Here is a 27563-nt window from a genome sequence, read left to right on the forward strand (position 1 = left end):
ACACACACACATATATATACACACTGTGGCTAATAGCCACTGATGGACCTCTGCTCCATATTTTTATCTAACCCCCTCTTGAAGCTGGCTTTGCTTGTAGCCGCCGCCACCTCCTGTGGCAGTGAATTCCACATGTTAATCACCCTTTGGGTGAAGAAGTACTTCCTTTTATCCGTTCTAACCCGACTGCTCAGCAATTTCATTGAATGCCCACGAGTTCTTGTATTGTGAGAAAGGGGGAAAAGTACTTCTTTCTCTACCTTCTCGATCCCATGCATAATCTTGTAAACCTCTATCATGTCACCCCGCAGTCGACGCTTCTCCAAGCTAAAGAGCCCCAAGCATTTTAACCTTTTTTCATAGGGAAAGTGTTCCAAACCTATAATCATTCTAGTTGCCCTTTTCTGCACTTCTTCCAATGCTATAATATCCTTTTTGAGGTGCGGTGACCAGAATTGCACACAGTATTCCAAATGAGACAGCACCATCGATTTATACAGGGGCATTATGATACTGGCTGATTTGTTTTCAATTCCCTTCCTAATAATACCCAGCATGGCGTTGGCCTTTTTTATGGCAAACGCACACTGTCTTGACATTTTCAGTGAGTTATCTACCACAACCCCAAGATCTCTCTCTTGGTCAGTCTCTGCCAGTTCACCCCCCATCAACTTGTATTTGCAGCTGGGATACTTGGCCCCAATGTGCATTACTTTGCACTTGGCCACATTGAACCTCATTTGCCACGTTGACGCCCACTCACCCAGCCTCAACAGATGCCTTTGGAGTTCCTCACAATCCTCTCTGGTTCTTACCGCCCTGAACAATTTAATGTCATCCGCAAACTTGGCCACTTCACTGCTTACTCTCAACTCCAAATCATTTATGAACAAGTTAAAGAGCATGGGACCCAGTACCGAGCCCTGCAGCACTCTACTGCTTACCATCCTCCACTGCGAAGACTGCTCATTTATGCTGACTCTCTGCTTCCTATTAATTAGCCAGTTTTTGATCCACAAGAGGACCTGTCCTTTTACTCCATGACTCTCGAGCTTACTAAGGAGCCTTTGATGAGGAACTTTATCAAAAGCTTTCTGGAAGTCAAGGTAAACAATATCTATCGGGTCTCCTTTGTCCACATGTTTCTTCACCCCCTCAAAGAAATATAACAGGTTAGTGAGGCAAGATCTTTCCTTACAGAACCCATGCTGAGTCTTCCTCAGTAACTCGTGTTCATCAATGTGCCTACTCATTCTGTACTTGATAATGGTTTCTACCAACTTTCCCGGTATTGAAGTCAGACTGACTGGCCTGTAGTTACCCGGATCTCCTCTGGAACCCTTTTAAAGATGGGGGTGACATTTGCTACCTTCCAGTCCTCAGGAACGGAGGCAGATTTCAATGAAAGATTACATATTTTTGTCAGGAGATTCACAAGTTCAGCTTTGAGTTCTTTCAGAACTCTTGGATGTATGCCATCCGGACCTGGTGACTTATTAGTTTTTAATTCGTCCATCAGTTGTAGGACTTCCTCTCTTGTCACCTCAATCTGGCTCAGGTCTTTCAACACCCCTTCCAATAAAAGTGGTTCCGGAGCAGGCAAACACTTCTCATCTTCCACAGTGAAGACGGAGGCAAAAAATTCATTTAGCTTCTCAGCCATTTCCCTATTCTCCTTCAGTAATCCTTTGACCCCTTGGTCATCCAAGGACCCCACTGCCTCCCTGACTGGTTTCCTGCTTCTAATATATTTGAAGAAATTTTTGTTGTTGGTCTTTATGTTTTTTGCAATATGCTCCTCATAGTCCCTTTTTGCCTGCCTGATCACAGTCTTGCATTTGATTTGCCACTGCCTGTGTTCCCTTTTATTAATTTCACTTGGACTAGCTTTCCACCACTTAAAGGAGTCCTTCTTACCTTTTACAGCTTCCATTACTTTGTTTGTTAACCATGCAGGCCTTCTCTTATACCTGTTTGTACCTTTCCTAACTGGTGGTATATATTTTATCTGAGCTTCTAGGATTGTATTTTTAAATAGCCTCCAAGCTTCCCCAAAGGTTTTGACTGTATTTACCTTTCCTTTCAGTTTCCTCTTCACATGACTCCACATCTCAGAAAATTTACCCCTTTTAAAGGTTTTAATTGCCAGAAGTTGTTTGATCTTTGCAATACTATTTGTAATGAACTGATTAAAAACCTTAATGAAATGGTTCTTAGAGACAAAAATGATGGGGTTCTATTGTCAAACCTATGTTTGCAAATTTTTTAAAAATGCCCTGATATGGGGGAGAATGGAAACAAAGTTCCAACACAATTCTGATGACAGTTACACAATACAAAGTAGGTCAATATCAGAGCTGACTGCCTATCCCTTACTTCACATATTAAATTCATTCCTGGCTAATGAGTTTCCAAGGGACAATGTTGGTTTATTTGCATTTTAGTCAGATCTACCATCACCAACAGCAGTTTTAGAAAGCAGGCCAAGACTGTTTCATGAAGTCTTTGGCGGTTTCTGATTTTATTTCTGTTTAATATGTTATTCTTTTAGCTGATGTTATCAGTTGTAGTTGCAATTTGATATTTCTGCAATTATTCGAAGTGTCTGAATCACTCTTTTAACCGGGACTGATATATCGTAAATGATTTTTAATGTTTTATGACATACAAGCTTTTTTGTAGTGTACAATTCACAACATTTTATTGTGGTCCACCTCTGTTTTGTTAATACTGCACCTATATTCTTTTGCACTTCTAACAATTTGGATAATGCTTTCTTGGGAGCCCAGTTACAGTACTTTCCTTGCAGAATGTTACAAAATAACTAAAATGTTGTATGCTATATATACGGTTGACACAGGGATTTTGCCTTATCTATTAATTTCTCCTGGAAGACACAGATCAATCTTCTCACTGGAATTGTTCCTACTCTTAGTTACAGATGGGGTCCTCCTTCAATAAAGTTTTCCACTGGCAGGAGGAGACCACTACATACCCAGAAGTGCTTTAGCAGGCTAGGGCTTCAAGTATTCTTTATCATAACAAGCAAATACAACAAAAAAAATCTGAGAACACAGGACTAATCCCACTTCACTGAAATGTGAGCCAGACTGCAATGCATCTCCATGAAGAACAGGAAACTTCCACTGGTGACCATAACTAAGTTTTGTTCGATGGTATGTACAACAGCAATTTTATCCAGGAATGAAAATCTTTCTCTTTGTAGTAAAAAAATTCAGTCCCCCAGAATCTTCTGTGGTACCCAAGGAAACAACCACAAATGATTTGGTGTCAATGTTATAGCATTTACCTTGGCCACAAGTAACATTGTCTTCAGAGTGAGCTCTTTCAGTGTAATGGATTACAATGGTTTAACGGGGGCTGCTATTTGTGCAGACAGAACAGTGTTAAGACAAATTACAGTGTCATCCCTTTTGGGAACTGCCAGATATGTGAGCTATTCACAGTTGAAATGGCTTCGTTAACTACCCTGGATGGGCAAAAGTCTTCCTAGGGTACATGTTTTTTTGTACGCCATTAGAAAAAGTTCTTCTTGTCAGTATATTTTTGTTTCAGTGGCCATCTAATAGCTTCCCAAATAACTTGCCTCCAGAAAATGGTCTGTTAGCCTAGTTTTGGAGCTTGGATCTCAAGCCTACAACTAAATATTTCTGTTGGCAACAGCTAAAGAATCCATGTCTTAAGCATTGAATTAGGCTACATCCAGAGAGGAATGCAGGAGAACACTGACAGTTTACTGGTCAACCAAGGGAAGTATCCTGCCTTGGGTGGATTGTTTCATTGTTTCTTTATAATCCTGTTACAGAGCTTCAGAAAGGGTACCTCTACAGGAAAGGAGTTCAGAGCTAAGGAAACACCAAACCAATTCTTCAAGTAGAAGATTCTGGAAGGAAAGGGGTTTAGGATTTTTGACAAGAAGGGCTGAAGATTTTTCAGTGCCTTGAGCTTGGCAAAGTATATGGTGGCAATCTAACCTGATTGCTATAACCCTCCTCCCCACCACTGCAGACAAGCATTCACCACTGGAGATGAATATTTAGACGGAGGTGCCAATCCTGTTTCTTCTGCCTTGCTTGCTGTCAGAAGAAGGGGTTTGGGAGTCTTGGGGAGAAGCTAAGAGAAAATTAATGGCATGAGTGTGGCAAATAGGATATTCTAAGGAAGTCACAGTTGTAATGGGTACACCCAGGTGGTTTGTAAATCCTCATCAGATTTTGGTCTCTCTCTCTCGGCTTGACTTCGCGAACGAAGATTTAAGAAAGGTGCAGTAGTCCACGTCTGTCAGATTTTGGTACACAAGTATCAAAATGTGATTGAGGCCCCTCTTTGTAAACTTGGAGGAGGGGAGCAAGGAGGATTACCTACTCTGCCTTCTGGGTGGGGAGTTAAGCCAAAAAAGTAGGCAGCTCAGAGGATGTGGGTGGGTAGCATGGAAGGCTGAATCTTGCTCCCCGCTCCCAAATCCACTACTAAAGGGAACTACCTCAGTTGGTCTCATAAAGCTGACTCTGTCTTTAAGCCTCTAAGTCATCTGCAACTTGGTCAGCTCCTTTTACCCATTTCAGTCTACTATCCCAGCTTCCTGTTCTTTCCAGGAACATTTCTGTTCTTCAGGGGTAAGATACTGTTCATGGTCAACTAAAAATCTCTGCCCAACTTTTCCTTCCACTTCTGCTTAGCCTTTTTAATACCAGATATCTACATTTTACAAACTATAGGAAGAACAGGAAGCACAACCCAAAGTTGTCACCCGTGTATACTATGCAGCACTCCTCTCCAGCGGGAGAGACTCCTTCATCAGCTTGTTGGGATCACCTGCCTTCTAGATTTGCCCATCCAAAAGAATCCTTGCAGAGACCATTCCACTAGCTCCTTAGATAACTATTGTTTATTTAGCTAACAGTGAATACCCAAGATATTTCCTCTTCATTTTTTGTCTCTCTAGCATAGTATATATAATACACAAAACACAACATGACATTATTCTGAGTTGTAAATGACCTTGAATACAATGGCAGAAAAACATATATAAATGCATTAAATGTTCTTGACTGCTCACTACAATAATAGGACTGGTTTGAATAACTGCTGCAGCATATGCTTAATTCTTTCTGCATAGAACTCTATCTCCTACAAATTCATTAGTGTTTGCTCTTCACTACCCTTACCCCCCCATGTTAATTATTTTCTTGCCTGAACTCCTTTCCCTTAGTTGGTTGTTTCAAATGTCTTGTGTGAGTTACTCTCTTTGTTCTCTCTTTCTTTCCTTCTGTTTCTTTTATCGCTTGGTGGTAGATGATAGCAAGCCCAGTCTCCTCTTCAAATAAACTGAACTGAAGTTGAACCTGGGGCAAAGTAAATGAATGAAATGGCTATGATTTACTCAATGGCATGTGGTGACAAGGGCCCTTCTGTGGTTTTTCAGTTTGTTTGGTTGTTTGTTTTGTAGTTTAGAATTCAGAAACTTCATTCCTTTAAATGTTTAAATTAAAATAAAAAATAATTCATTCTTTGTGGGGTTTATAAAAAAGTACTGGAACTATATGCTCTGACCCAGAAAACCTGCTGCCAAATCTCAGTAGGTATAGCTTGCTCCTTCACAACTTTTGGGAATGTGAAATGCTAACTCTACACATACTTAAGGCATGCTTTTTTCCTCTAGTATCCCCTTTTCAAGACCAAACATGCATAAAAGCAACATTTGAGATTAGAAAGCATTTGTAGTAACTCAACTGCAATGCATCATGCAAATCTATATACTCACGTTTATCTTCAAATAACGTTTTAGACTTCAGATAGACTTCTGATGGGTCTAGCTTTGGGGAGGCTGACCTTACAGCAGTGGGTGGAAAAGGCATGGGCTGTGGAAATGCCTCATTGATGGCCTCTTGACTTCCTACTGAAGTGTCCTCTATTTTCTGAAACAAATTCAATAACATAAGTAAAATAACCTGCCAAAATTAGTAACAAAACGTTTAAACAAAACAACGTGACCAAAAAGCACAGTTCAATGAATTGTTTTTAAAAGAATACTATTCTTGCTTTTCTGTGTAATTTGACACATTTTAGAATTCTGAAAGTATTTTCTGTGTAAATATTATTTATTATTTAATTTCCTTTATTATTTATATATTATGTATTATTTAATTTCCTTAGTTCTTTCTTGTTTTGAACCTATTGGCATTTAACTGATGCACATATGATGCTTGGCAATAGGTGAATTTAGCACTGTTCTCCACTATAGGCTAGAGACCTATGTTTGTTAAGAATAACTTGCGCTTATGGCTTCCATCTGGTAAGCCAGGTTTGCTTGACAGTAAATTTCTTGTGCAGTTAATCTTTGCTAGCAGACAGCTGACTCTATACATATGGGGACAGTGCAGTAAGCAGAACCCAAAATTAACTGAAAAGTAGTATATGAGAAAGCAACCAAATAAATATGTCTTGTACAAATATGTATTACTATTTCTTAAATGTTTGTAGATACTATTGTGATTAATAAAATACAAATTAATTTAAGTGTTAATTGGTAGTATGTTTTCATCATTACATATTGTTTTAGTCAATGTATACTAATAGCAAATAATCACTATGTGGGGGTCCATGAAATCTATTAATGCTAAAATGGGGTCCAAAAAGTCCGTGAACTCCTACCCCAGGCCTTATATTAGGTCATATATCAAGCTCTGACCTTTGACAAAATCATGTGTGATGCCATCTGCAAAATTACCTAAAACATTACATTGTATAAGATATGTCCCTGTCTTCCTAGCTCTCCTTAAACTTCAGTTGAATTTATCAGAAAATGAATATCAGTGGATAATTAGTTAATTTTATCCAAAAAGTGATGAAAAGGCTGAAAAGTGACAAGCTCTTCACTATGAAATTTCATTTGATTAAACATTGATTTTCCATTAAATATGCCTTGTTCCAAGATGTAATTGCTTGCCATTTTCCTTTATTAAGAATTTTATGCAAAGTGGTGGAGGGTAGTGCCTGAAAGTGAGAGCTGGGAAATCTCTAATTCTAATCTTGATGTTGCTCCAACTGCTGGATGAGGTCTTAGGTAAGCCCCTCAGACTAAGGTTTCCATCTACAGTATGAGAATATTACTGACATTGTCTTAGTTGATAAGTGTGAAAATTTAGTTACTCAGTAAATCAAAGTGATGACTAAAATACAATAAATGTACTGGTATGTATGTACATATGTGAGACATGAGAAGTCCCAGAATGTAGACAGAGATTGGGAGACAGAAATCAAGGATAAGGAACTTCATGTGGGTGGCTGATAGACTGTTCAGACGAGGGCTATTTTTGTAGAAAAAGCCCAGCAGGGGCTTATTTGCATATTAGGTCACACACCCCAATGCCAAGCCAGCCAGAACTGCATTCCTGTGCATACCTGCTAAAAAAAGGTGCCCTGGTTCAGGCATAGATTGATTCCTCACTAGCAATTGCTTCACCCCCAGTCTTCTGCTTTCCTTGGATCAAGCAATGAATCCCCCACCAGTTGCTGCATGGGCGCATTTTGATCGCAGCTCCCTCCAATTTTCCTTGCAGCTTTCTGCTCTGGTTTTTGGAAGCTGTGAGGGAAGTTGGACGGAGCTGTGAGTCAAAATGCAGTCATGCAATGACTAGCGGGGAATTGCTCACTTGATTCGAGGAAAGCAGAAGCCCGGGGGTGGAGCGACTGCTAGTGAGGAATCAGTCACAGAGTAACAGACTGTGCAAGCTGTGGTTTGCTCTGCAGGAAAGGCTTCTGGCTTCCAATACAAGATGTTTTTCAGAAACAGGTAATGGACTGAATGGATGGAAACAGACCTGGCCAGTACCTGCTTGCATTACATGATACATTGACTGAGCAATTTTAGCCTTTCTAAATCTGAAGTTTGTAGACCTAATGGTCAACTACCACAAAAGCAAAAGGGGGTGGGGCTGGGACTGTTTGCAAAAAGATGACACTCAAGGAGGGTGTAATGCTCTGGAAGTGAACTATATATTTGTGCAGTCTTCCGCATCAACAGAGGAGACCAAAAGGGCAACACCAGAGAAGACAGCTGTCTCCAGACTCCTACCTCTCCAACACTGTCAAACTATAAGCCAGCCATATGAGTAAAAGGAAATTTAATAATAATAGGATGCTTAAGATCCAACATCACCCCGTTAATTTAATTTTTTTCTTTAATTACTGAAGTATTATGGTCTCCAGGTTCCTTCTGCAAGAATGCAATTGCTCAAGAGCAGTGACCTCAGCTCCCACTGGTTTTGAGACATTAATAATAATTCACTGGCAAGAATAAAATAACTGCTTTACAGGTCTATTTAAAGGACTACTGAAATACTGAATGTGAAGCACTTTGGACACCCATCTGAAATACTACATCAATACTAAACTATAACTTCTATAAAGAAGTTTCTGCGATGATTAGAATAAAATCTAATTTATAGTCCACTAATCTAAATGCAGCCTAGCACTTTTTCCCTTGTGTAAATAACAGCTTCAGCTGCAGAAGTAAATCTCCCCAATTAACCAGGAAAACATTAGTGACAATCAGCTTAAAACCTGAAGCATTTATACCTAAAACTATGAGACAAATAACAATCTTTATAATTCTAGAAAGGATAGCAAAATATACTATTCTAGATTTAATACTGCGTTGTTTTACATAGGTAGCAGAATTTGAAATGTTTGCTCTACAATGAGACAAAGCCAGAAATGAGCCTTTACAAGCAGCACTTAGGTTTTTGAAGAAACATTTGAATAGATTCAGGTCTGCCAAGGAAAAATCCCCTAAGGATTTAACAGTTGGATACTTCTTGTATGTTTATAAACATAAGAACATGCCCTTTTAAAAGTCAATTATCTCACAAAGAAGATGCCACTGAGCATTCAATTTGAGGTTAGTGAATAATGCCTGTATTTTAATGCAGTTTCTCAAAGATCTCTGAGAGATGAAAAAGTTATATTAGTCTAACCGCTGATGTGACTACAGTGTTCCTACTCTGCAGTCTGAGCCAGGGACATTTTATATTAAGTAATGCTGCAATTTTTGTAAACTATACCTTGTTCTAATAATAGTGAGCTACATTTATGTTCTTGAGCTCCTAAAACAAGAACTAATTTATTTGCACATACGGATCTAGCATATCCTTTGTTCATCATACACTATAAAATTACTTCTCCTGTAAAGATTCTTCTGCAAAAGGAAGGGAATGTATGTGGACCTTAGAGAGTTTAAAATGGAAGGGGAAGCCCTCTATCAAATATTGTTATTAAAAAGTAACTGTTTGATGCTTTTTGCAGTGCAATTTCTGACCAGATGTAATTCCATTTGATCAGCTTGATAGATCTGAATTTTCTTAAATCCAGTCCAATTTTTTACTGGATGAGTGTTTTGTCAAGACTGGAAGCTAAAGCCTGATCATGAAAATTATGGAAGAACCCTGACCGTCAATTCAAGCTGTTTGAAGGGAACAATTTTCCATGTCGTATTCAGCCCTAAAACATCCATAAAAAGAAACACACTTTCATTGAAAGTCATGATTTGAGAAAAAAGATAATTAGTTTGCAAGTCTGATAACAGGAAGCAGCACAATGAGGATTAACGCAGAAAAGAAAATATTTTGTTCCCCATAATCTTCTGTGGAAGAAGCATACACATCAATATACACCTGAAGCTGCCTTTTCAGACCATTGGTCAATCAAAGTTAAGATTTTTTACTCAGACCAGCAATGGCTCTCAAGGGTCTGATGCTGAGGTCCTTAACATCACCTGCTACCTGATCCTAGAGATGCTAGGGATTGAAACCAAGACCTGCATACCAAGCAAATATCTACCACTGAACGACAGCCCCTCCTCAAAAAGCTAGTTGGACAAGTTAAGTTGAACTATAATGTTATATAGTTACACTAGAATACAGATAAATATTTTATATTTGCACCTGGGAACACTAGCAAGACATCCACGGTAGTATTTATTCAGTGAAGAGTAAAGTTCTTCATACCTTCGTAATTCAACTCATCACTAATCCTGAGAAAAATTGTTCTGGCAATGATGCAACTGCTTTAAGCTTTGTCCCCAAATGACTCTGATTGTTTAGCACAAAATCCTCCTTCCTTCTCTTGTACTGTGGCTTTTGATTTTCCCATCTCCAAAGCAAAATAGGCAAAAAGCCATTATATAATTTGCATTAGGTAGAACAAAGGGAAGCAGATCGCTGATACTACTAAATCAGCAGCCTTTCCTTTGCTGTCTACCCAAAGAAGAAGCAGCAATCAAGAGCCACAATGAAGCTGAGGGAATTAGTGAACCTAGTTATCCTTTCAAACAGATCTTAGAAGGAATATTTGTATCAAATTCAGTAGAGGTTTAAGACTATATATATATATATATATATAGTTAAAAACTAACAAAAAATAACTCACCAGTACAACATCTGTTCATCCAAGTACAAACAAAATCAATATAGGCTTACAACTACAAGATGACTTTTCAAAAAGTCAGTTAATACAAAATCTTCTTCCAAAAACTGACATGAAGTCAGTCAAAGATACGTTTTTCACCATCCACTAAGTGCAAATTGTAATCATAGTTAAATCTGTCAGAGAAATTGGGGTGGGGATTAATTAAAAAACTCAATAGGAGTTCCTAGGTACCCATATACATTTGTCTGATGATAATTTGTCTTTTTCCTTCCAGTGCAACAAATGCAGTCATTTACAGGAACTTTTATCAATACTTACATTATCAATACTTGTAACATTGGAAGATTTTGCAGGCGAAGAAGGACCTAAAATAGAAAATGAATATTAATATAACCCAATGTACCCCTATATTTTCTGCAATTTTATAAATTATTCACCCTAAAACTCATGGGTTAGGGCTTTGTATTACAAAAGTCTTATCATGGTAAACTTTAACTGAGAAAAGCTCTTTTGAACTGCAAGTTATCCTGAGACACCATATTTCTACTATATCAAGTACAATGCCATAATATATTACCGTAGAAATTAGCTTACAAAAAAAAAGACCTGATCTCTGAGGACATGGTTTAACAGCATTTCAGCCACAGGTAATAACCTCCTGAAAGCTTCACAGGTAAACTGTTAAAAGGGGGGAGGGGATCTGTGGACCTGTTTAAATAATAGGGAGGTTTTCTTGTCTTAAGTACAGTAATATAAATTATATAAATAGACTTTTAATTACCTCTATATTTATTTTTATGCAGAAGAAAAAAAGGATTTTTGCATCCTGCATTACTCAGTAACTATCTGGCACATTTATGGAACAGTTCTACAAACATAAAGCTCTAATACTGAAGAACAACTTAAGTAGAAATATATGTTTTTAATTTGATCTCTCTCGCTCTGCTCCCACAGACATTTAAACAAAACTCCTATCACAGAGCAGTTACCACAGGTAAGCACTTTATAATATAAATGCAGAACTAATTAAAGAAATCAAACCCATACAAGCTTACTTCATAACTGACCCTTAAAGTGGAATTAAAAAGAAAAAAGGATCGCTGATTGAATTCAAATGCCACCCCCACCCCCACAAGAACTCACAAGCTAGAATCTCAACTGGCAGAGCTCAAAGATTAATCTTTTATATAAGCATGCTAATGATCTATGTCTGTGGGCAAATGTCATAGATCATATAAGTGTGGGTGGACACATAAATGAGAGAGATAACCTCACAACCCCAAATGACACCACTTGCAGAAGCTATCTCTGGAAAAGGGATGGGGGGTGAGTTGTGGTTGGTGCTATTTTCTGTATCATATGCAAGTGCAGAAATGTAGACAACACTATAGAATGCAGAACTCACATCTACACTTTTATATAATAGGATTCAGACTAACTTTCCTTACAGAACAGGTCCTTCCTTCCTGCTGCAGATCCCCATTTGCTTCTCATGTGGCTCCTGAGGGTACCCTTTCCCCATGAGCAGAATTTCTGAGTAATCAGTGGACTGAACCAGGAGCAGGGGAAGGGGGGCAAAATGTTCTGTTCCACTGTCAGAAGCCTTGAATGAGTGGAAAATTTAGTTTGGATCCACCCCAATGTACAGGCAGTATAAAGAAGCATTTTGTAAACATCTACATTTTAAGATACATAAAATGTCTTTACTTGCCTCCCCTTAAAATAAGAAGTGGCACTTCTGCTCCAACTGGAAACTGCTTTAGCACTTCCACCACCTGGAGATGTGTCAAGTTCTGTACATTCTGATGATAAATCTCTTTAATAATATCACCTTTCTGAAGACCGTGGCACCAGTGGCTGTCTAAAATCATCTTCACCTTCTGCCCTGCAGGGCTGTCAGCGATTGCAAATCCAAACCCTTTAGGACCTTTGATTAGAGGAATTGTAACCAGTTCTGCCTGAGAGCATCCTGAAGAAGACACTGATGCCCTCTGTTCATTAAATTCCGTTGAAGGGCCATTTAGCCGACCATTTAACAAAATATGTCCTGGTTTCCCATTCTGGTCCAAAACCACTGTTCCAGGTATTAACTCTTGATTAATCATGCAAGTATCTCCTTTTGGTATTGGCTGACCATTTAAGACAGGAGTAGCAGTAACAATGTCTACAACACGGTCCTCATTTTCATCAGGAAGTGGGTATCCACGACACAAAGTCATATTCACATACTGGTTGACAGGAACTAACTGAAACATTTGGACAACATCAGCATGTGTGTGGCCAAGGACACATGTACTATTTATGTCTACAATAACGTCTCCTAGGGGGAAAAGTGAATAGGATAGCATTAATATAAATAAAATCATCTGCATACTTTAGAATAAGTATTTTTATAGTAACCTCACCAAAGAAAAGCAGTGGGATCATCTCAGAATAATACTATCAGAGATTGCACCATTTCCTCATGTACATATGTTACAAAAGAAGGATTTCCTACTGCATTTAATCTGCTAAGAACAAATAGCTCTAAATATGTAAATCTGAAGCAGATCAAGGGAATCACCATCCCATATGATGTAGTTCATTGTATACACCAGTCAAACCCAATCCCAAATACATCAGATTACTCCTAGATTACAGAGCCTTTCACATTAAGATTTTTCACATTGATATAGTTCATATAAGAGGGTTTAGAAACTGTAGTTGGTTGGTTGAAGCGGAGCTGGCTGAAATTAAATCCACTGAAGATGGAGGTCCTATGGCTGAGACGAGGAGATTCCAGATTGAGATGCCAACTTTTAGATCTTGATGATGTGTCATTAACTCCAAGGCCACTTGTGAAGAGCTTGGGTCTGTTTCGAGATGCCTCCCTTTCAATAGAGGCTCAGATGGTTTTACTGTATTGTTATATGGTTTTAATTTGTAAACTTTTAACTATTATTTAATTTATGTTGTTCTCCACTCTGAGCCCACTCATGGGAAAGGGCCGAATATAAGCCAACTAAAATAAATAAATAGATCACAATGTTGCCAGACTGGCTTTTTCCCATCTATGCCAGGTCAGGCAACTGGTTCCCTACCTGTCTCAACTTAGCCACAGTGATCCATGCAATCTCAAGACCAGACTACTGTAACTCACTCTATACAGGGCTACTCTTGGACTGACCTAGAAACTGCAACTAGTCCAAAATGTGGCAGCGTGTGTGCTTACAGGTATACCACTGAGAGCCCACAAACAACCGGTGCTCCACCAGTTCCAAATTGAATACTGGATTAGGTTCAAAGTCTTGGTTCTAACCTTCAAAGCCCTACACCAGGGGTGGCCAGGGGTAGTTCTCCAGATGTTTTTTGCCTACAACTCCCATCAGCCCCAGCCAGCATGGCCAATGGCTGGGGCTGATGGGAGTTGTAGGCAAAAAACATCTGGAGAGCTACCATTGGCCACTCCTGCCCTACACAATCTGGGACCAACATATCTTTGGGACAGACTTTCCTGGTATGCCCCCAAAGAGCTCTGTGCTCTATGGACAATAACCTCCTGGTGGACCATGGCCTGAAAAACATTTGTCTAGCTTCAACCTGGCCTGGTGGAATGTTCTTCCAGATGAGATCCAGGCCATGTAGAATTTGATGAAGTTTTGCAAGGCCTGTAAAACAGAAATGTTTCACCAGACCCACAGCTGAGGCAGCAAAGCTTTCAACCTGAACTGGGCCCCCGGCCCCTTCTGCCATTCAGTTCCACCAATACACAGACTTTGGATAATTTTATACTATTTTGTGCTATATATCACCATCTAATTTTATTCTAAATTACTATTTTGATAATAGTTTTTTTAACAACCAATCTACAGTATTGTATTAAACTTTGTTGTTACCTGCCCTGAGCCTTGCTGGGCAGAGGAAGGTGGGCTATAAGTCTAATAAACAAACAAATAAATGGTTCATTAAATTTTTTTGCCTTAGAACAAAACAGTACATACTTGCAATTACATAGAAGGAAAGTCAGTTTTCATCAGTCTCTGTAAATCTGTCAAATCACATCCATACAAAAGATGGTCAAGTTTATAACCAACTTAAAATCAACTTATGGAATTCAATCAACTTCTTGCCTCTACAGTATAAATGTTTTAAATTCTTTTGATTTTAAGATCTAAAATATCTACTGAGTATGTCAGAGACTAATTAGGTCAGAGGGAGTTATGAAGAATTAACTCACAGGAACACACACACACACGAGAGCAACATCCTTGTAACTAAAGATGAAAGAAAAATTCACATCTGAACAAAAAGAACAAAGATCACTGTGAAGAATGACCCATACAGAATGTTCTCTTGCTGCTATGTTTGTACCAGTCAGAAGTTGAATGAGAGGGAAGGTGTTTGTCTCACCCCTCAAGTTATTGTCAGAGTGATCACCACTCTGTAGCTGAGAGGAAGACCAGGAAGGCAGGTGCCTGCTCAAGGCTCTAGAACAGGGGTTCCCCAACCCCCGGGCGGTAGACCGGTACCAGTCCGTGACCTGTTAGCAATCAGGCTGCACAGCCCTCCCTCCGAAGTGCCTCATCCTCCTCCCTCCGTTTGCACAAGTTTAAGGCCGGGGAAGGGGCAGTGAAGCACATCCCCAGCTCTTTAAAGGCCACCCCCCGCAGATCAGCGGGGGAAACCACGGAAGCAGTGTGAGCAACCCACTGAAAAAGCTGTGCTGCCTTGCCTCCTCCCCACTTCCTTCCCATGCCCAGAAAGGAAGTGGGGAGGAGGCAAGGGCAGTGTGGCTTTTTCAGCAGGTCACTCACGCTGCTGCCGTGGTTTCCCCTGGCAATCAGCTGATCGGGGGGGGTCAGCCTGGAGGTTTCACTGCCCCTTCCCCAGCCTTAAACTTGTGCAAATGGAGGGAGAAGGAGGTGCCACGTGGGGAGGAGGCCAAATTCGGTGCCCCCACCCTGCAGACCCTGGGGCCACGATGGGCCGGCCCTGGGGCCAAAAAGGTTGAGGGTCACTGCTCTGGAAGTTTCTAGATACTGCTCCACACAAGTGTGTAACTCACACATATGGGGAAGCACAGCAATTACAAAGAACTCACTAAAGTTACTGGAAATAAAGAGGCCAGAATTATCCTGTAATGCCAAGCCAGAAGTGCTACTGATGGGCAGGAAGTCTAACCTCCTGGGGAAGCTCTTGAACCCAGGCCTACTGCTAGATAATCAGCTGGGGCCAGGAATACCTTTACTATTTTCTGAAGCTCAACACAATGATGAGTCTCCACTCCTCAATTCAAGACAGTCTGCAAAGTTCATTACAGTATCCCAGCTAAGCCCCTCCATTCCTTCAATGGCTGAGTTGGTGTCAACTGGTTAGCTAGCTATGGCCTTTCCTGGGCAGAAAGGATCCGGCCACTGTGCAATGCACTGTACATCAAAATGCCTTTGAGAAATATTTGGAAACTTCAGTAGGTACAGAATGCTGCAGTAAGGATGCTGACTGGAGTACGTTGTAGGGACCATACACTATTCTTAGTCCATCTATGCTGGCTCCCAATGTGTATCTGAGCACTATTCAGCTTGCTGTTTTTGACCTTCAAGACCCTATATGGTTTGGGACCAACAGACCTGAAGGACCTCCTAATCCCTTATGAACCTGCTTGGCTAGTGCAGTCATCTTTGGAGTCCTGCTGCATTTGCCCCCATCTTCTAAGATTAGGTTAGTGGCAATCCAGGAGAGGGCCTTCTTGGTCACAGCACCAAAGTTCTAGAATTCTCTTCCCAGGGAGACTGTCTGTCCCCTTCTGTTGCCATCTTCTGCCAGTAAGTGATTTTTTTTTTTGTCATTTGGCATTCCCTCATTGATGTCTCCTTCCTAACCAATGTTTTTATCTTTTGTGTGTGTTTGTGTGTGCAATCAGTGTTCCTCGGTTTTTATCTTTTAAATATTAAATATTTAAATTAAATATATATTTAATTCTGTTCTGTATGCATTTTAACTCAACAATTTAAAACTACTGATGGGCAGCAAAACTAATCAAATCTGTGGTGAATAAAACTGTCTTCAGCTGCCTCCTAGTAGCTAAGTGCGCGGACTGTTATCTGGGAGAACCAGGTTTGATTCCCCACTGCTCCACATGCTGATGTGACCCTGAGTCAGTCACAAGTTCTCAAAGAGCTGCTCCTCTCAAGAGCAGTTTCTGTCAGAGTTCTCTCAGCTCCACCTACCTCACAAGGTATCTGTTGTAGGGAGTGGAAGGGAAAGGAGATTGTAAGCTACTCTGAGATCCCTTTGTGTTGTGAAGGGTGGGGTATAAATCCAACTAGGGATGGGCACAGACCCGAACACCGAACAAAATCTGGCCCGGACTTTACCTTGTTCGAGATTCAAACAGTTTGGTTCAGAAGTCACATGTTCGGACCAGGAAGTCTCCGAACTTTGTTCCTGGTTTGGAACCTCGTGAGCACTCTTGGCAAAGAAACTCCACCCATGGAGTTTTGCGCTAAAAAGTGGGTATGGGTGGGATATTTCCAGCCATTGAGGGACCAATAGTGACAGTCTGAAGCTGACAGGCAAGTCTGATTTCCAATGACAGGCATCGATCTGACTTCCTCAGGATGGTGGTGGGGGGAAATGTATATAATCACTGGAGGCACATTCCTGTCCTCTGTTTGCATCTGGGTTTTGCAAGCCTTGTTCTCCTTGCACGTGAAAGAATATCTTTTGGTGGACTGAGGGTGGGGGGGAATTACTGGGGTGGGTGGAGAAACCTGCTGAATCTCCTGGCCTTTATACAAACTGTCAGAGTAAAAGCATCACCTCTCTCTTTTTTCTCCTTTCCTTGCATTCAGAGCTACATTTCTTCCCTCCCCCTGCCTTTTTCTTTGCTGTGAGGAGTAGGAAACATGGATAGATTTTTTTTCTTTTAAAACATGTTTTTGATTTGATTTGGGGGTGGACTGTTCATCTTTGTAGGTTCTGAAAACTGCCCTTTCTATGCATACTGGCTGTGGGGTCCCCTTTCTGCTCCTCCAAAAAGCACCCCATTTCTTCCTGCATTTCTTGAGTCTCTGCCTGGAGGGTATCCTCTCTCCTCTCCCACTCAGGCACCCAAACTACCTACAGATTTCTGGGGGGCTTGGCTAACTGCCCTCTTCCCTGGCTGTGGGGTCCCCTTTCTGCTCCTCGAAAAAGCACCTTATTTCTTCCTGCGTTACTTGAGTCTCTAACTGGGGGTTTCCTCTCTTGTCTCTCACTCAGGCACCCAAACTATCTACAGATTTCTGGGGGGCTTGGCTAACTGCCCTCTTCCCCGGCTGTGGGGTACCCTTTCTGCTCCTCCAAAAAAGCATCCTTTCTCCTCTGCCACATATTTCCACACATTCCCTTAGCTAGTCCATCAGTGCCCCCTCCCACAGCTGTGCAGTGAGTTCCAGTTGCCAGGCTTGGTTGTCCCTATCACTTCCCAGGTAGGATGGAAGGATTGGCCCCAATCAGTTATCATGCTGCCACGGCTGGGTGGCTAGTCCCAGCCACCTGAAGCCATGTGGGTGGTCCCTGGGGAGGTACTCTGGGAGTCTGATGCCTGTAGCTTAACCAGGTCCACACTGTAGTGTCCCAAAATGGCGCAGGACAACTCCCCCAAAAACAGTTTCCTGGAGACACCTTGCTTGGTGGTCTGCTACTTGGACCCCCCCCCCAAAAAAAACTGACATGCATGTAACATGTGGGCCATGTGGAGCGTCAAACCAGGGAGGAATTGTGTGCATTGAAGGCCTCTAGCTCACCCAGGTCAGTTTTTGTCACTCCTGAACCAGCAGAGGTGACATCCCTTTGAAAAGCATTGCACTGAATGACCTTTTTTAGGGGTCTGTAACTCAGCCCCCCGAAGTCCAATGTGGACTAAACTTGGTGGGTACATTGAAGTGAGTGGTCTGGAGACAACCTGCCATTTTGGAGCCTCAAAGCCCTGTGTGGGGCTTTTAAAAAACCGGACCAGTTCACAAACTGGTTCACAAACCAAGCTGTGGTTCGGTTTGCGAATTGATCCGGAACCGTTCCAGTTCTGTTCATGAACCGAACCAGCATTTTCTGGTCTGTGCCCATCCCTAAATCCAACCATCATCACCACCCCCTCTTCCTCAAGATCAAGAGTGAGGAGGTCAAGGTGCACATCCCTGAGGAGGCTGTACCATAATTGTGGGGCTGCTACTGAAAAATCCTTCTCTCATGTCACCAGAGAAGCTTCTCTGAACAGACAAGAGGACCTCTCCCTGTGAGAGTAGTTCTCAGGCATGTGAGAAGACAGTCATTCAGATATCCTGGCATTAAGCCATGTAGGCCTTTAAAGGTCAAAAACAACACCTTGGACTCAGGAGCAGATAGGAAGCTGGTATAACTGCTGTAGGACTGGGGTAACATGTTCATGATAACTGACCCCAGCCAGCAGTCAAGCTGCAACATTTTGCACTAGTTGCAACCTTTGAACACTCTTCAAGGGTAGCCTCAAGTACAGCCTGCTGTAGTAGTCCAGCTTACATGTAACTAAGACATGAATCACTGTGGCTAGATGAGGCTGATCCAGGAATGGGTGCAGCTGGCATACCAGCCAAAGCTGGGCAAAAGCACTCCAAACCCAGCAGCCACTTGATTTTCAAAGGTGACTTCTGTATTGAGCAGCACTCCAAGCTGTGAATCTGGCCTTTGAAGGGCAGTGTAACCCCATCTAAGACAGTGTAGATCTCAACTCCCTGCCTTTCCACTAACCCAGAGCATCTCTGTCTTGTCAGAGTTACACTTCAGATTGTTCACTCTCATCCTGTCTGTTACTGATTCCCAGTACTGGTTCAGAATATTAACAGCTTCCTGGGAATTAGGTGGAAAAGAAAGGCAGAGGTGGGTATCATTCACATATTGGTGACACTGCAACCCAAATCTCCTGATGACCTCTCCCTTTGGCTTCATGTAGATATTAAATAGCATGGGGGTAAGATCAAACCCTGTGGAACCACACAGGCCAATAGCCATGGGGCACAGCAAGAATCCCTCAGGACCATCTCATGCAGCCAACCTCCCAGATATGTCTTGAACTACTGTAACACAGTGCCCCTTAGTCCTAGTGCTAAGAGGTGGCCCAGTAGGATACCATGGTCAATGATACTGAAGGCCATTCAGAATTCCAGTAGAGCTAGCAGGGTCACATTCCCCCTGCCTAGTTCTCAGTAGAGGCTATCGACCAAAGCCATCAAAGCAATTGCTGTTGCAGATCCTGACCTAAAGCCAGACTAAGACGTGTCCAGAAAACCAGCCTCTTCCAATAGCCCCTGGAGTGGAGAAGCAACCACCCACTCTAGTTCCCTGCCAAAAAACTGAAGATTAGAGACAGGCCAGAAGTTTTTCAACATGGTAGGGTTTGGACAACATCATTTCAAAATGAATAATATATATTTGAAGATAAATACAAAAATACTGACAAAGAAACTGGGGAGGAGGTGGCTGTCCTCCTGGCTTTCCAGTAAAGCTGCAAAACAGAATAATTCTGTAGAACATTTGGGGCAGTTCGAGTTTGCTCCAAAGGGGACAAATGCACAGTGGCTTCTATAAACATTTAAATACATTTTATAAATTTAATGTTTTTAGCAATGTGATTTGGTATGGTTTAATTTTACTGTTTTCTGCCTTGGGTCTTGACTTGGTCAACACAGAACACAGAAAAAGGAAGGGGAAAAAAAGCTAAGGTAGTCCCACATAAATATTTCTACAACAGAAGAACAGCATACACTGCTCTACAAGCCTAGTGTTATGTCATGCATGGCTAAGATAAACTAGCAACTAAATTTAGAAAATCCTGCAGGAATTTACAGCAGCTGTGATCCACCCTGGTCTTAGACTGCAGTCACAAAAGCCAAAATAATGAAAGACTGAAAGAACAAATGATATTAATTTTAAAGCTACTTTAGCCTCTTAATTAACAAAGAACGTAGACAGCTAAAATACTTGTATTGTGGAGAATGTTACATTTTTCGCTCCATAAGATGCACCTGACCATAAGACACACCTAGTTTTTAGAGGAGGAAAACAGGAAAAAAATATTCTGAACCAAATATTGTAATAGGCCCAGGGCAGGAGGAACTCCGTGCAGGACTGCAAAGCCCTCCTTGGCTGACCAAAGGCTGCTTTCCTGAGGGGTCCCGGCCTGCGCTGCCCTGCAGCTCCTTCCTCCGACATGCATCGGCTTCTTCCCAGCTCCCAAGTCTCCCCCCACAGCCGCAGCCCCGGGGCTCCTACTCCCGAGGAAGCGCAGGGTTCCCGCAGCCCCGTGTCAGCCTCCGCCGGGGATGGGGACATGTGTTCAGACATGCAGAGGACCCAGGTTTAGAGTGCAGTTTCCTTCCTCCCAACTCATTCAAAAGAGGGGGCTGTTTAAGACAAAGCGGTTCCCGGGCGGGGTGGCCCCGATCCTGAGGGGTTCTCCTCACTGACTCACTTGAGGCAAAAGGTAGGACTGGAAGTTGGCCTTGGGAGGCCTGAAGGAAAACATAGCTCCAATGGCAATAATAATAGTAATAATAATTTTAAAAGCTTATTATTTTTCCCACAGACTGTTGGCGTTGCGTGACCCAAGCCGGACCCCCCCAGCGCTCTTGGCCCCACCTCACGGAGGGGTGCACGCAGATTGGACCCTCCCACCCACCGTCACGCGCACAGATTGGACCCTCCCTCCGTCACGCGCTCACCCTTGGCCACGCCCCTTTTTTGCAATATTCCCTCCATAAGATGCACACACTTCCCCCCCCACTTTTTTTGGGGGGGGGAAGTGCGTCTTATGGAGCGAAAAATACGGTAATTAACTAAATTATGAGTTTATATCAATGCTAAAACTAAAAGAGATCCGACAGTGCAATTGGGATATGATTTTATGAAAGTTGCAGAGACTTTTCTGCTTGGATTACAAATGGAAAAATTTCCAAAAGAAAATAGGACTTTAATTTGGTATTTGCTCTCAGCTGTTAGGACATTGTATGCGCAGCTGTGGAAGCAAGAAAAAACACCAGAGAAATGGGACTGGATCGTGAAAGTTTTATCGTGGAGTGAGATGGACAAATTAACAAGAACTTTAAGAGATTATGATTTGGATGTGTTTAAAAAGGGAGTGGAAGAAATTTAGAGGATACATAGAGCAAGAGTGAAATGTAAAAAGACATTGAACTTTGATTGGTTAAGGGTACCTTTATAATTGAATTTAAGTATATAACCTCGGCGGGAGTCTAGTTACGGAAGGAGGGGGGATTGAAAATATCATATGGGTTAGAGATAGTAAAGATATAATTAAATATTGTAACCATATGCTATTAATGAATTGTTTTAAACTGAGATCCGACAGTGCAACAATTGCACCCTTTTAAATCCATGATTTAACTCTGTTTAGGATTGTACTGTAAAACCAGAAGCTGTTCTGTTTCATATTGTAAACATCTATAAATCAGAAGTAAAAATCTTCAGTTATAATGACCTGTGAAACAGTTTTTATATACAGGACATGATTTAGTTTGCAATACAGTGACAAGTGTATTTAAAACCAAGAAGCTGTAGATATCCTTTAAAAACTGAATGAATTAATGAAGGATGACCTCAGCCAACAAAGGTAAAATGTCCATTAGACCATTTTTAGGAATTACAAATATAACAATCAGAAACTACTCTTTTGACAAGAATATGAAAATTTTAGTCTTTTAATCTTGATCACTGAAATAAACTAAGGATCTCTCAACACTGTATATGCTACAGAAGGACTAGAAGCATGTTCAACAAAAGGAGTCAGTCACAGAGTGCCACAGACTGCCAAGCATAGTGCCACAAACTGTTACTTAAGGAACCTATGAAGTGAAAATGACAAAACAGGAAAGGAGAGGGTTAAATAAGCACATGAAAAAGATGGGAATAAATAATATTCTGAGTTTCAAGAACAGATTTTGAAGTGTTATCTTTTAGGATCTTTCTGTAAATAGTCACCATCTAAATCCCTCTGTTCACCATGGATTAATATTTAAAATTAAATCTATAAGAATTTTAATAAGAATTCTATAAGAATTTTCTGTAAGTTTTTACATTTTAAAATGCTCGGAAGAAAGGGTACATAGTTGTATAGTCCATTTAACATCCGTTCCAAAAACCTAATCAAATAGTATGTAACTGAATTGTCAGAACCACCCACTGTTTTGCTTCTTTTTCATTTCTTGAGCTCTGCTGTTCGTTATTGCATAGTGCACTTTCTATAGTCAGATATATGTTGATTTAAGGAAATATTCAGAATATATATATTTAGGCATGTCAAATGCCCCTAGAGAAGGGCCTTGCCTCTCGAGTTGGCAGGAAAAACAGTGTGTGGGGGGGTGGAACTGATGCTGGGTTACATGCCAATATCACACCTGAGCAACAACCCAGATGTGATATCAGACAACACTCTAGAAAATCCATGGTAATACCAGTTTGTAGAGTATCAACTGATGTGCTAACAGCACATCTGGGTTTTTGCCCAGATGTGACACTGAAATGTAGCCCAGTCTTATTTCTGTCTCTTGCTTCACCCTTTAAGTTCCAGGGGACAGCAAGTCAAATCCTGACAACCTTTTCCATACTACTCATTTCTTCAGGCTTAAATGTGATTTTTTTTTATAAAGGAGTATACCTACTCACCCGGTGCAATTTTCCCATCCTGTGCAGCAGGTCCATCTTTCAGCACATTCTTTACCTGCAGAAACTCATCTGGCCTGTCTCCACCAATTATTGTAAAACCAAATCCCATGGTGCTTTTTTTCAGTGATGTCCGTATGAGCGCTCCTATTAACTGGGATGGATCTCGGGTAAAGAGAGATTTCACTGGTTCTGCACAAAAGCAAAAAGTATTCCATATTACATCCAGAAGTCAGCTAAAATAAGTCAGTATTATAGGACTAAACAATTTAACAAAAACATCTGACTGAAAGAAAGATCAAATAAGATCAGTTACAGAGGCGCAGCAAAGATTCAGAAAGGCAAATTTAGAGAGAATAATTTTACAAGGTTGTGGTTTTTGTTGTTTTAAATTTGGAAAAAAGTCTGAACAAATGATCAAAAATGACAGTGAAACCAAATTGGGCATAAATAATGGAATAGTGCTTCCAGTGGGGTAACTCTGTAATGTAATGTGTACAGTCACAAGGCCATGTGACTATGCCTAAATACACAGTTCTTGATGAGCACCTAACAGCAGTGGAAGAAACCACCATAAGTAATACCTGCAATAGGAGGGCCTCCATCATTTTGTCCCAGCTGTTTTTTTCGTTTGGCTTCCAAAACGGGGTTTTCAAACTGGGTTTTCTGGTTAATGTGACTGTAAAAAATGCAAAATGTTCAAACACTTTCAATATGAAATATATTTTTGACAGAAAATACTTTTATACAAGTGACCCTGCAACAAGCATTTTTAAAATTTCCTCAAGCCAACAATGAAATATCAACATAAATTGAATTTAGCATCTCTTGTTTTACTTTTATCAAAAGGCACCAAAGGCTTAAGAAGCAAGCTGAATCTTGGGGTTTCCGGTTTCCGGCGGGACGGTGCAGTTGCGTCTCGAGTGAGCTCCTCGCGACGAACTGCGAATTCAGCCCGTTGGGGGGCCTTCGGGTCCGCACAACCTCCAGTCGAGGGAGGTAAAGTGCGCTAGAGAGCAAGGGGAATAGTGGGGAGCCGGTCAGGGCAATCTCCAAGTGTTCACCCTTAGTCTTGAGCACCGCGGCTGAAGGCGTCTATGGACGAAAAAGTTCCAGCCACCGGATTCTTGAGGTGGGCTGTGGTTGGCGGTGGTGGATTACAGAGGCGAAAAGAAGCTTTTTTGTTGTTGTTTATTTGCTATCCTCCTAACCGCTCAGCGTTTTTTCTTTCCTGGCTCCTCCCCGGTTGGGGGAGAGAGTAAACGAGTTCGCATTGCAACGCGGCAGCAGGACGGCTAGAAAGAAAAGTTCAAGTGTTTATTTGATATTTGCCTTTTTTTTTTTTTTCCTCTCCTTCTGGAGAGGCAAGTCAACAATACGAAGGGTTTTCTTTCCTTTTCCATTCTGGATTATCAATTGGAGGGGAGTAAGAGGCTCTCCACGTAGCTTTTTCTGGGAAAATACCCGGTCAAGAAAAGGTTAACTGGAAGTATTGGTGAAGGAAGAGAAGTGTGGGCGTGACCGGGTAGAGACGTGGCCGGGAGTGTCGACGCTGCTGCGGAGAGCAGGGGGAGAAGCAGATACTGGGCGGGCCGTCCAGAGAAGTTTTTCAAAGCGGCGCACAAAAGCGGAGGGCTGCTGTTTAAAGAACAGGAAGTGAGACATCACAACTGGAAAGTAGGCAAGACAAGTTTTTGTTTCAAATCAACGTGGTTGTATTTTATATGGTTTTCTGCTGTGCCATCAGACAAGAACGGACTGTGAAAACTAACTGGACTAAGATTGGATTCTTAAGCAAACCATTAATGTTTAATGCACATTAAGACTCACATCGCTGGCTTAATTTGCAGCCCTTGACTCAGGTTTCTAATATCAGTGGGCGGAGATATTCTTTGCATTGACAATTGATGAAGTGATAATTGACAGTGATTACCTTTAAGCTCTGAGATTTGGGCAGCTGGTGGGTCAGCTGTGTTTTCTTGACTTACGTCTTTGTTTTTTTTTTTCATGGTGTTATGATATTGTGAAATTGTTGCTTTGGGTTGCTTTGGGTGGTAGATGAATATAATGTCCCAACCAGTGAAAACAAAATTCTCGCCTGGGCAGCCAAAGGCTGTAGGTGCTGCCTTATCACAAGATGTGGTGAAAGATATGCAAGCCAGCTATTTAGATGCTTTAAATCAATTGAAGGCAGACTTAACCAAGCAGATGGAGGCGGTTGTCAATAGAATGGAAAGTCTGGATAATAAATTCAGCGACACAAAGAAGGATATATCTGAAGTAGTTAAAATAACTAAATTAATAGAAGGCAAACTTAGAATAATGGAAGGGAAAATGGAGGAAATAGAAGTTAAGCAAGAGAGATCTGAGGTGAAAGTGGTCCAGATGGAAATGGACCAAGCTGAGTATGTACTCAGGTTTTTAAACATTCCGGAGGAGAAGAACGAAAATCTGGTTAAAGTAATGAGTGAAGCCTTAGCAGAACCGTTGATGATGGAAAAGTCAGATGTAGAAAAGGAATTTGATTCAGTATATAGAGTTAATACCATTTATGCTAGAAAAAACGGGCTCAGCCGAGAGGTTCACTTAAGATTTACACGCAAGCTGATTAAGGAGAGAGTTTGGAAGGAAGGAAGAGACCAGCAGCTGACTATTAAAGGGGTTAAAATAAAAATAATGAAGGAAATACCCTGGTCGGTCAGAAGGAGGAGGAAAGATTACTGGCAGTTGGCCCTTGCCTTGCAAGGAAAAGGGATTATGTACAGATGGCTGATCCCTGAGGGGTTGCTGTTCACATACGGGAATAACAGATACAAGATAGATTCAATGGCTAAACTGGAGGAGTTCTTTAAAACGTATATAGGTGACTGGCAAAAAGGGAAAAATAAGACGCCAAATTCCAACGGTTTAGAGAGGCAATCAGACCAAGTAGATCCATCTAAAGAACTTCAATTATCAGATTCAGAAGAGCGCGAAGAAGGAGAGGTTTATCAATCCGAGGAAAGAAAAAGGGAGACTAGATTACAAAAAAAAAAGAGACTGCAATAGATTAGGGGAGAAGTTAAAATGGCAAATAGATTAAAAATTATTTCGGTTAATGTTAATGGTCTTAACTCCCCCCAAAAAAGGAGGAGAATTTTTTTACAGTTAAAGAAATATGATGCAGATATCACATGCTTACAGGAAACTCACATGAGGCAGAAAGACGGAAAGCTTTTACACTATAATAGACTGGGTAAAGAGTTCATCACTTCAGAGGCGGATAAAAGAAAGAGAGGAGTGGTGACATATGTCAAAGAGGGTATACAGGCTGAAATGATTTTTGAAGGTAAAGAGGCAAGAATGCAGGGAATCGAAATAATAAAGGATGGAAAAAAATTTCTTCTGATTAATGTTTATGCACCTAACCAAAATCAAAGATTATTTTATAAGGACTTGTATTCTAGGGTCTCCAAAGCTGACTACGATAATATATGCATAATCGGGGATTTAAATGCGGTTGAAAATCCTGAGTTAGATAGAAGTTCAATAAGAGATAAAAGGAAATCTAAAGTCAAAAGTGGTAATACTCTTCCTGAAATCTTTCTGAGAACAGTGGAGGAATTCGCCTTAGTGGACGCTTGGCGTACTCTTAATCCTAATACTAGAGATTATACCTACTTCTCAAATAGACATGCTTCATGGTCCAGGATAGACTCGACCTGGATTTCTTTGGGATTAATGAAAGCGGTGCAAGAAGTTGAAATTCTTCCCTCCACAATCGCCGACCATTCACCCATTATGTTATCTTTAAGTACCTCTAAAAAGAAGTCAGGATGGAGAATGAATCTAAGTCTCATGAGGGATAAAAGATTTATCCGATACATTGAGGAAGAAATGAAAAATTTTTTTCACACAAATATCCAGAGTGGCGTTTCTTATACTACTATTTGGGAAACCAGCAAGGCCTATTTTAGGGGACTGGTCATCAGTTATAGTGCTAGAAAGTGGAAGGAAGACAGCAGTAATTTGGTGAAATGGTCGGAATTAATTAAAATTAAAGAATCGCAGCTGAAAACCAATCCCACATTAAAGGAGTTAAGGACAGAGATTAGGAATCTCCAACATAAAGTTCATTTAATTTTTTCAGATCAGGTAGAAAGAAAGATAGCCTACTCCAAAGCCTTTTTTTTTGAGAACGCCAATAAACCGGGTAAGTGGCTGGCATACAAAGTCAGGAAGGAAAGAGGGAAAAAAGTGATAAAATCGTTAAAGGATAAGAACGGGCAAAATACCTCGGTTTTAGAAGAAATGAAAGTAATAGTGCAGGAGTTCTATAAGAATTTATATAGAAAACAGGGAAACCATGAGTCTGAACAACAAGATTATTTGAAGAACAGGGTCCGGACTTTATTATCTAATGAACAGAAAGAAATTTTAACGGCTCCAATTACGATGTGTGA

At 41.0% G+C, this 27563-nt stretch overlaps 1 protein-coding gene across 1 annotated transcript in view; it reads right to left on the reverse strand.

The window, feature by feature from the left end:
• MAGI3 (membrane associated guanylate kinase, WW and PDZ domain containing 3) overlaps positions 1–27563 on the reverse strand; it is a 267634-nt gene that overhangs the window by 78438 nt on the left and 161633 nt on the right. Inside the window, exons 8-12 of the mRNA XM_060231211.1 lie at positions 23706–23800; positions 23125–23313; positions 12161–12769; positions 10768–10814; positions 5786–5939 (exon numbers count right to left, since the gene is read on the reverse strand). Of these exons, the coding sequence (XP_060087194.1) occupies positions 5786–5939; positions 10768–10814; positions 12161–12769; positions 23125–23313; positions 23706–23800 (1094 nt within the window). The remainder of the gene's footprint in view (positions 1–5785; positions 5940–10767; positions 10815–12160; positions 12770–23124; positions 23314–23705; positions 23801–27563) is intronic.

This window comes from Heteronotia binoei, chromosome 2 (genome assembly GCF_032191835.1).
Source record: "Heteronotia binoei isolate CCM8104 ecotype False Entrance Well chromosome 2, APGP_CSIRO_Hbin_v1, whole genome shotgun sequence".
In the NCBI taxonomy this organism is placed as follows: Eukaryota; Metazoa; Chordata; class Lepidosauria; order Squamata; family Gekkonidae; genus Heteronotia; species Heteronotia binoei.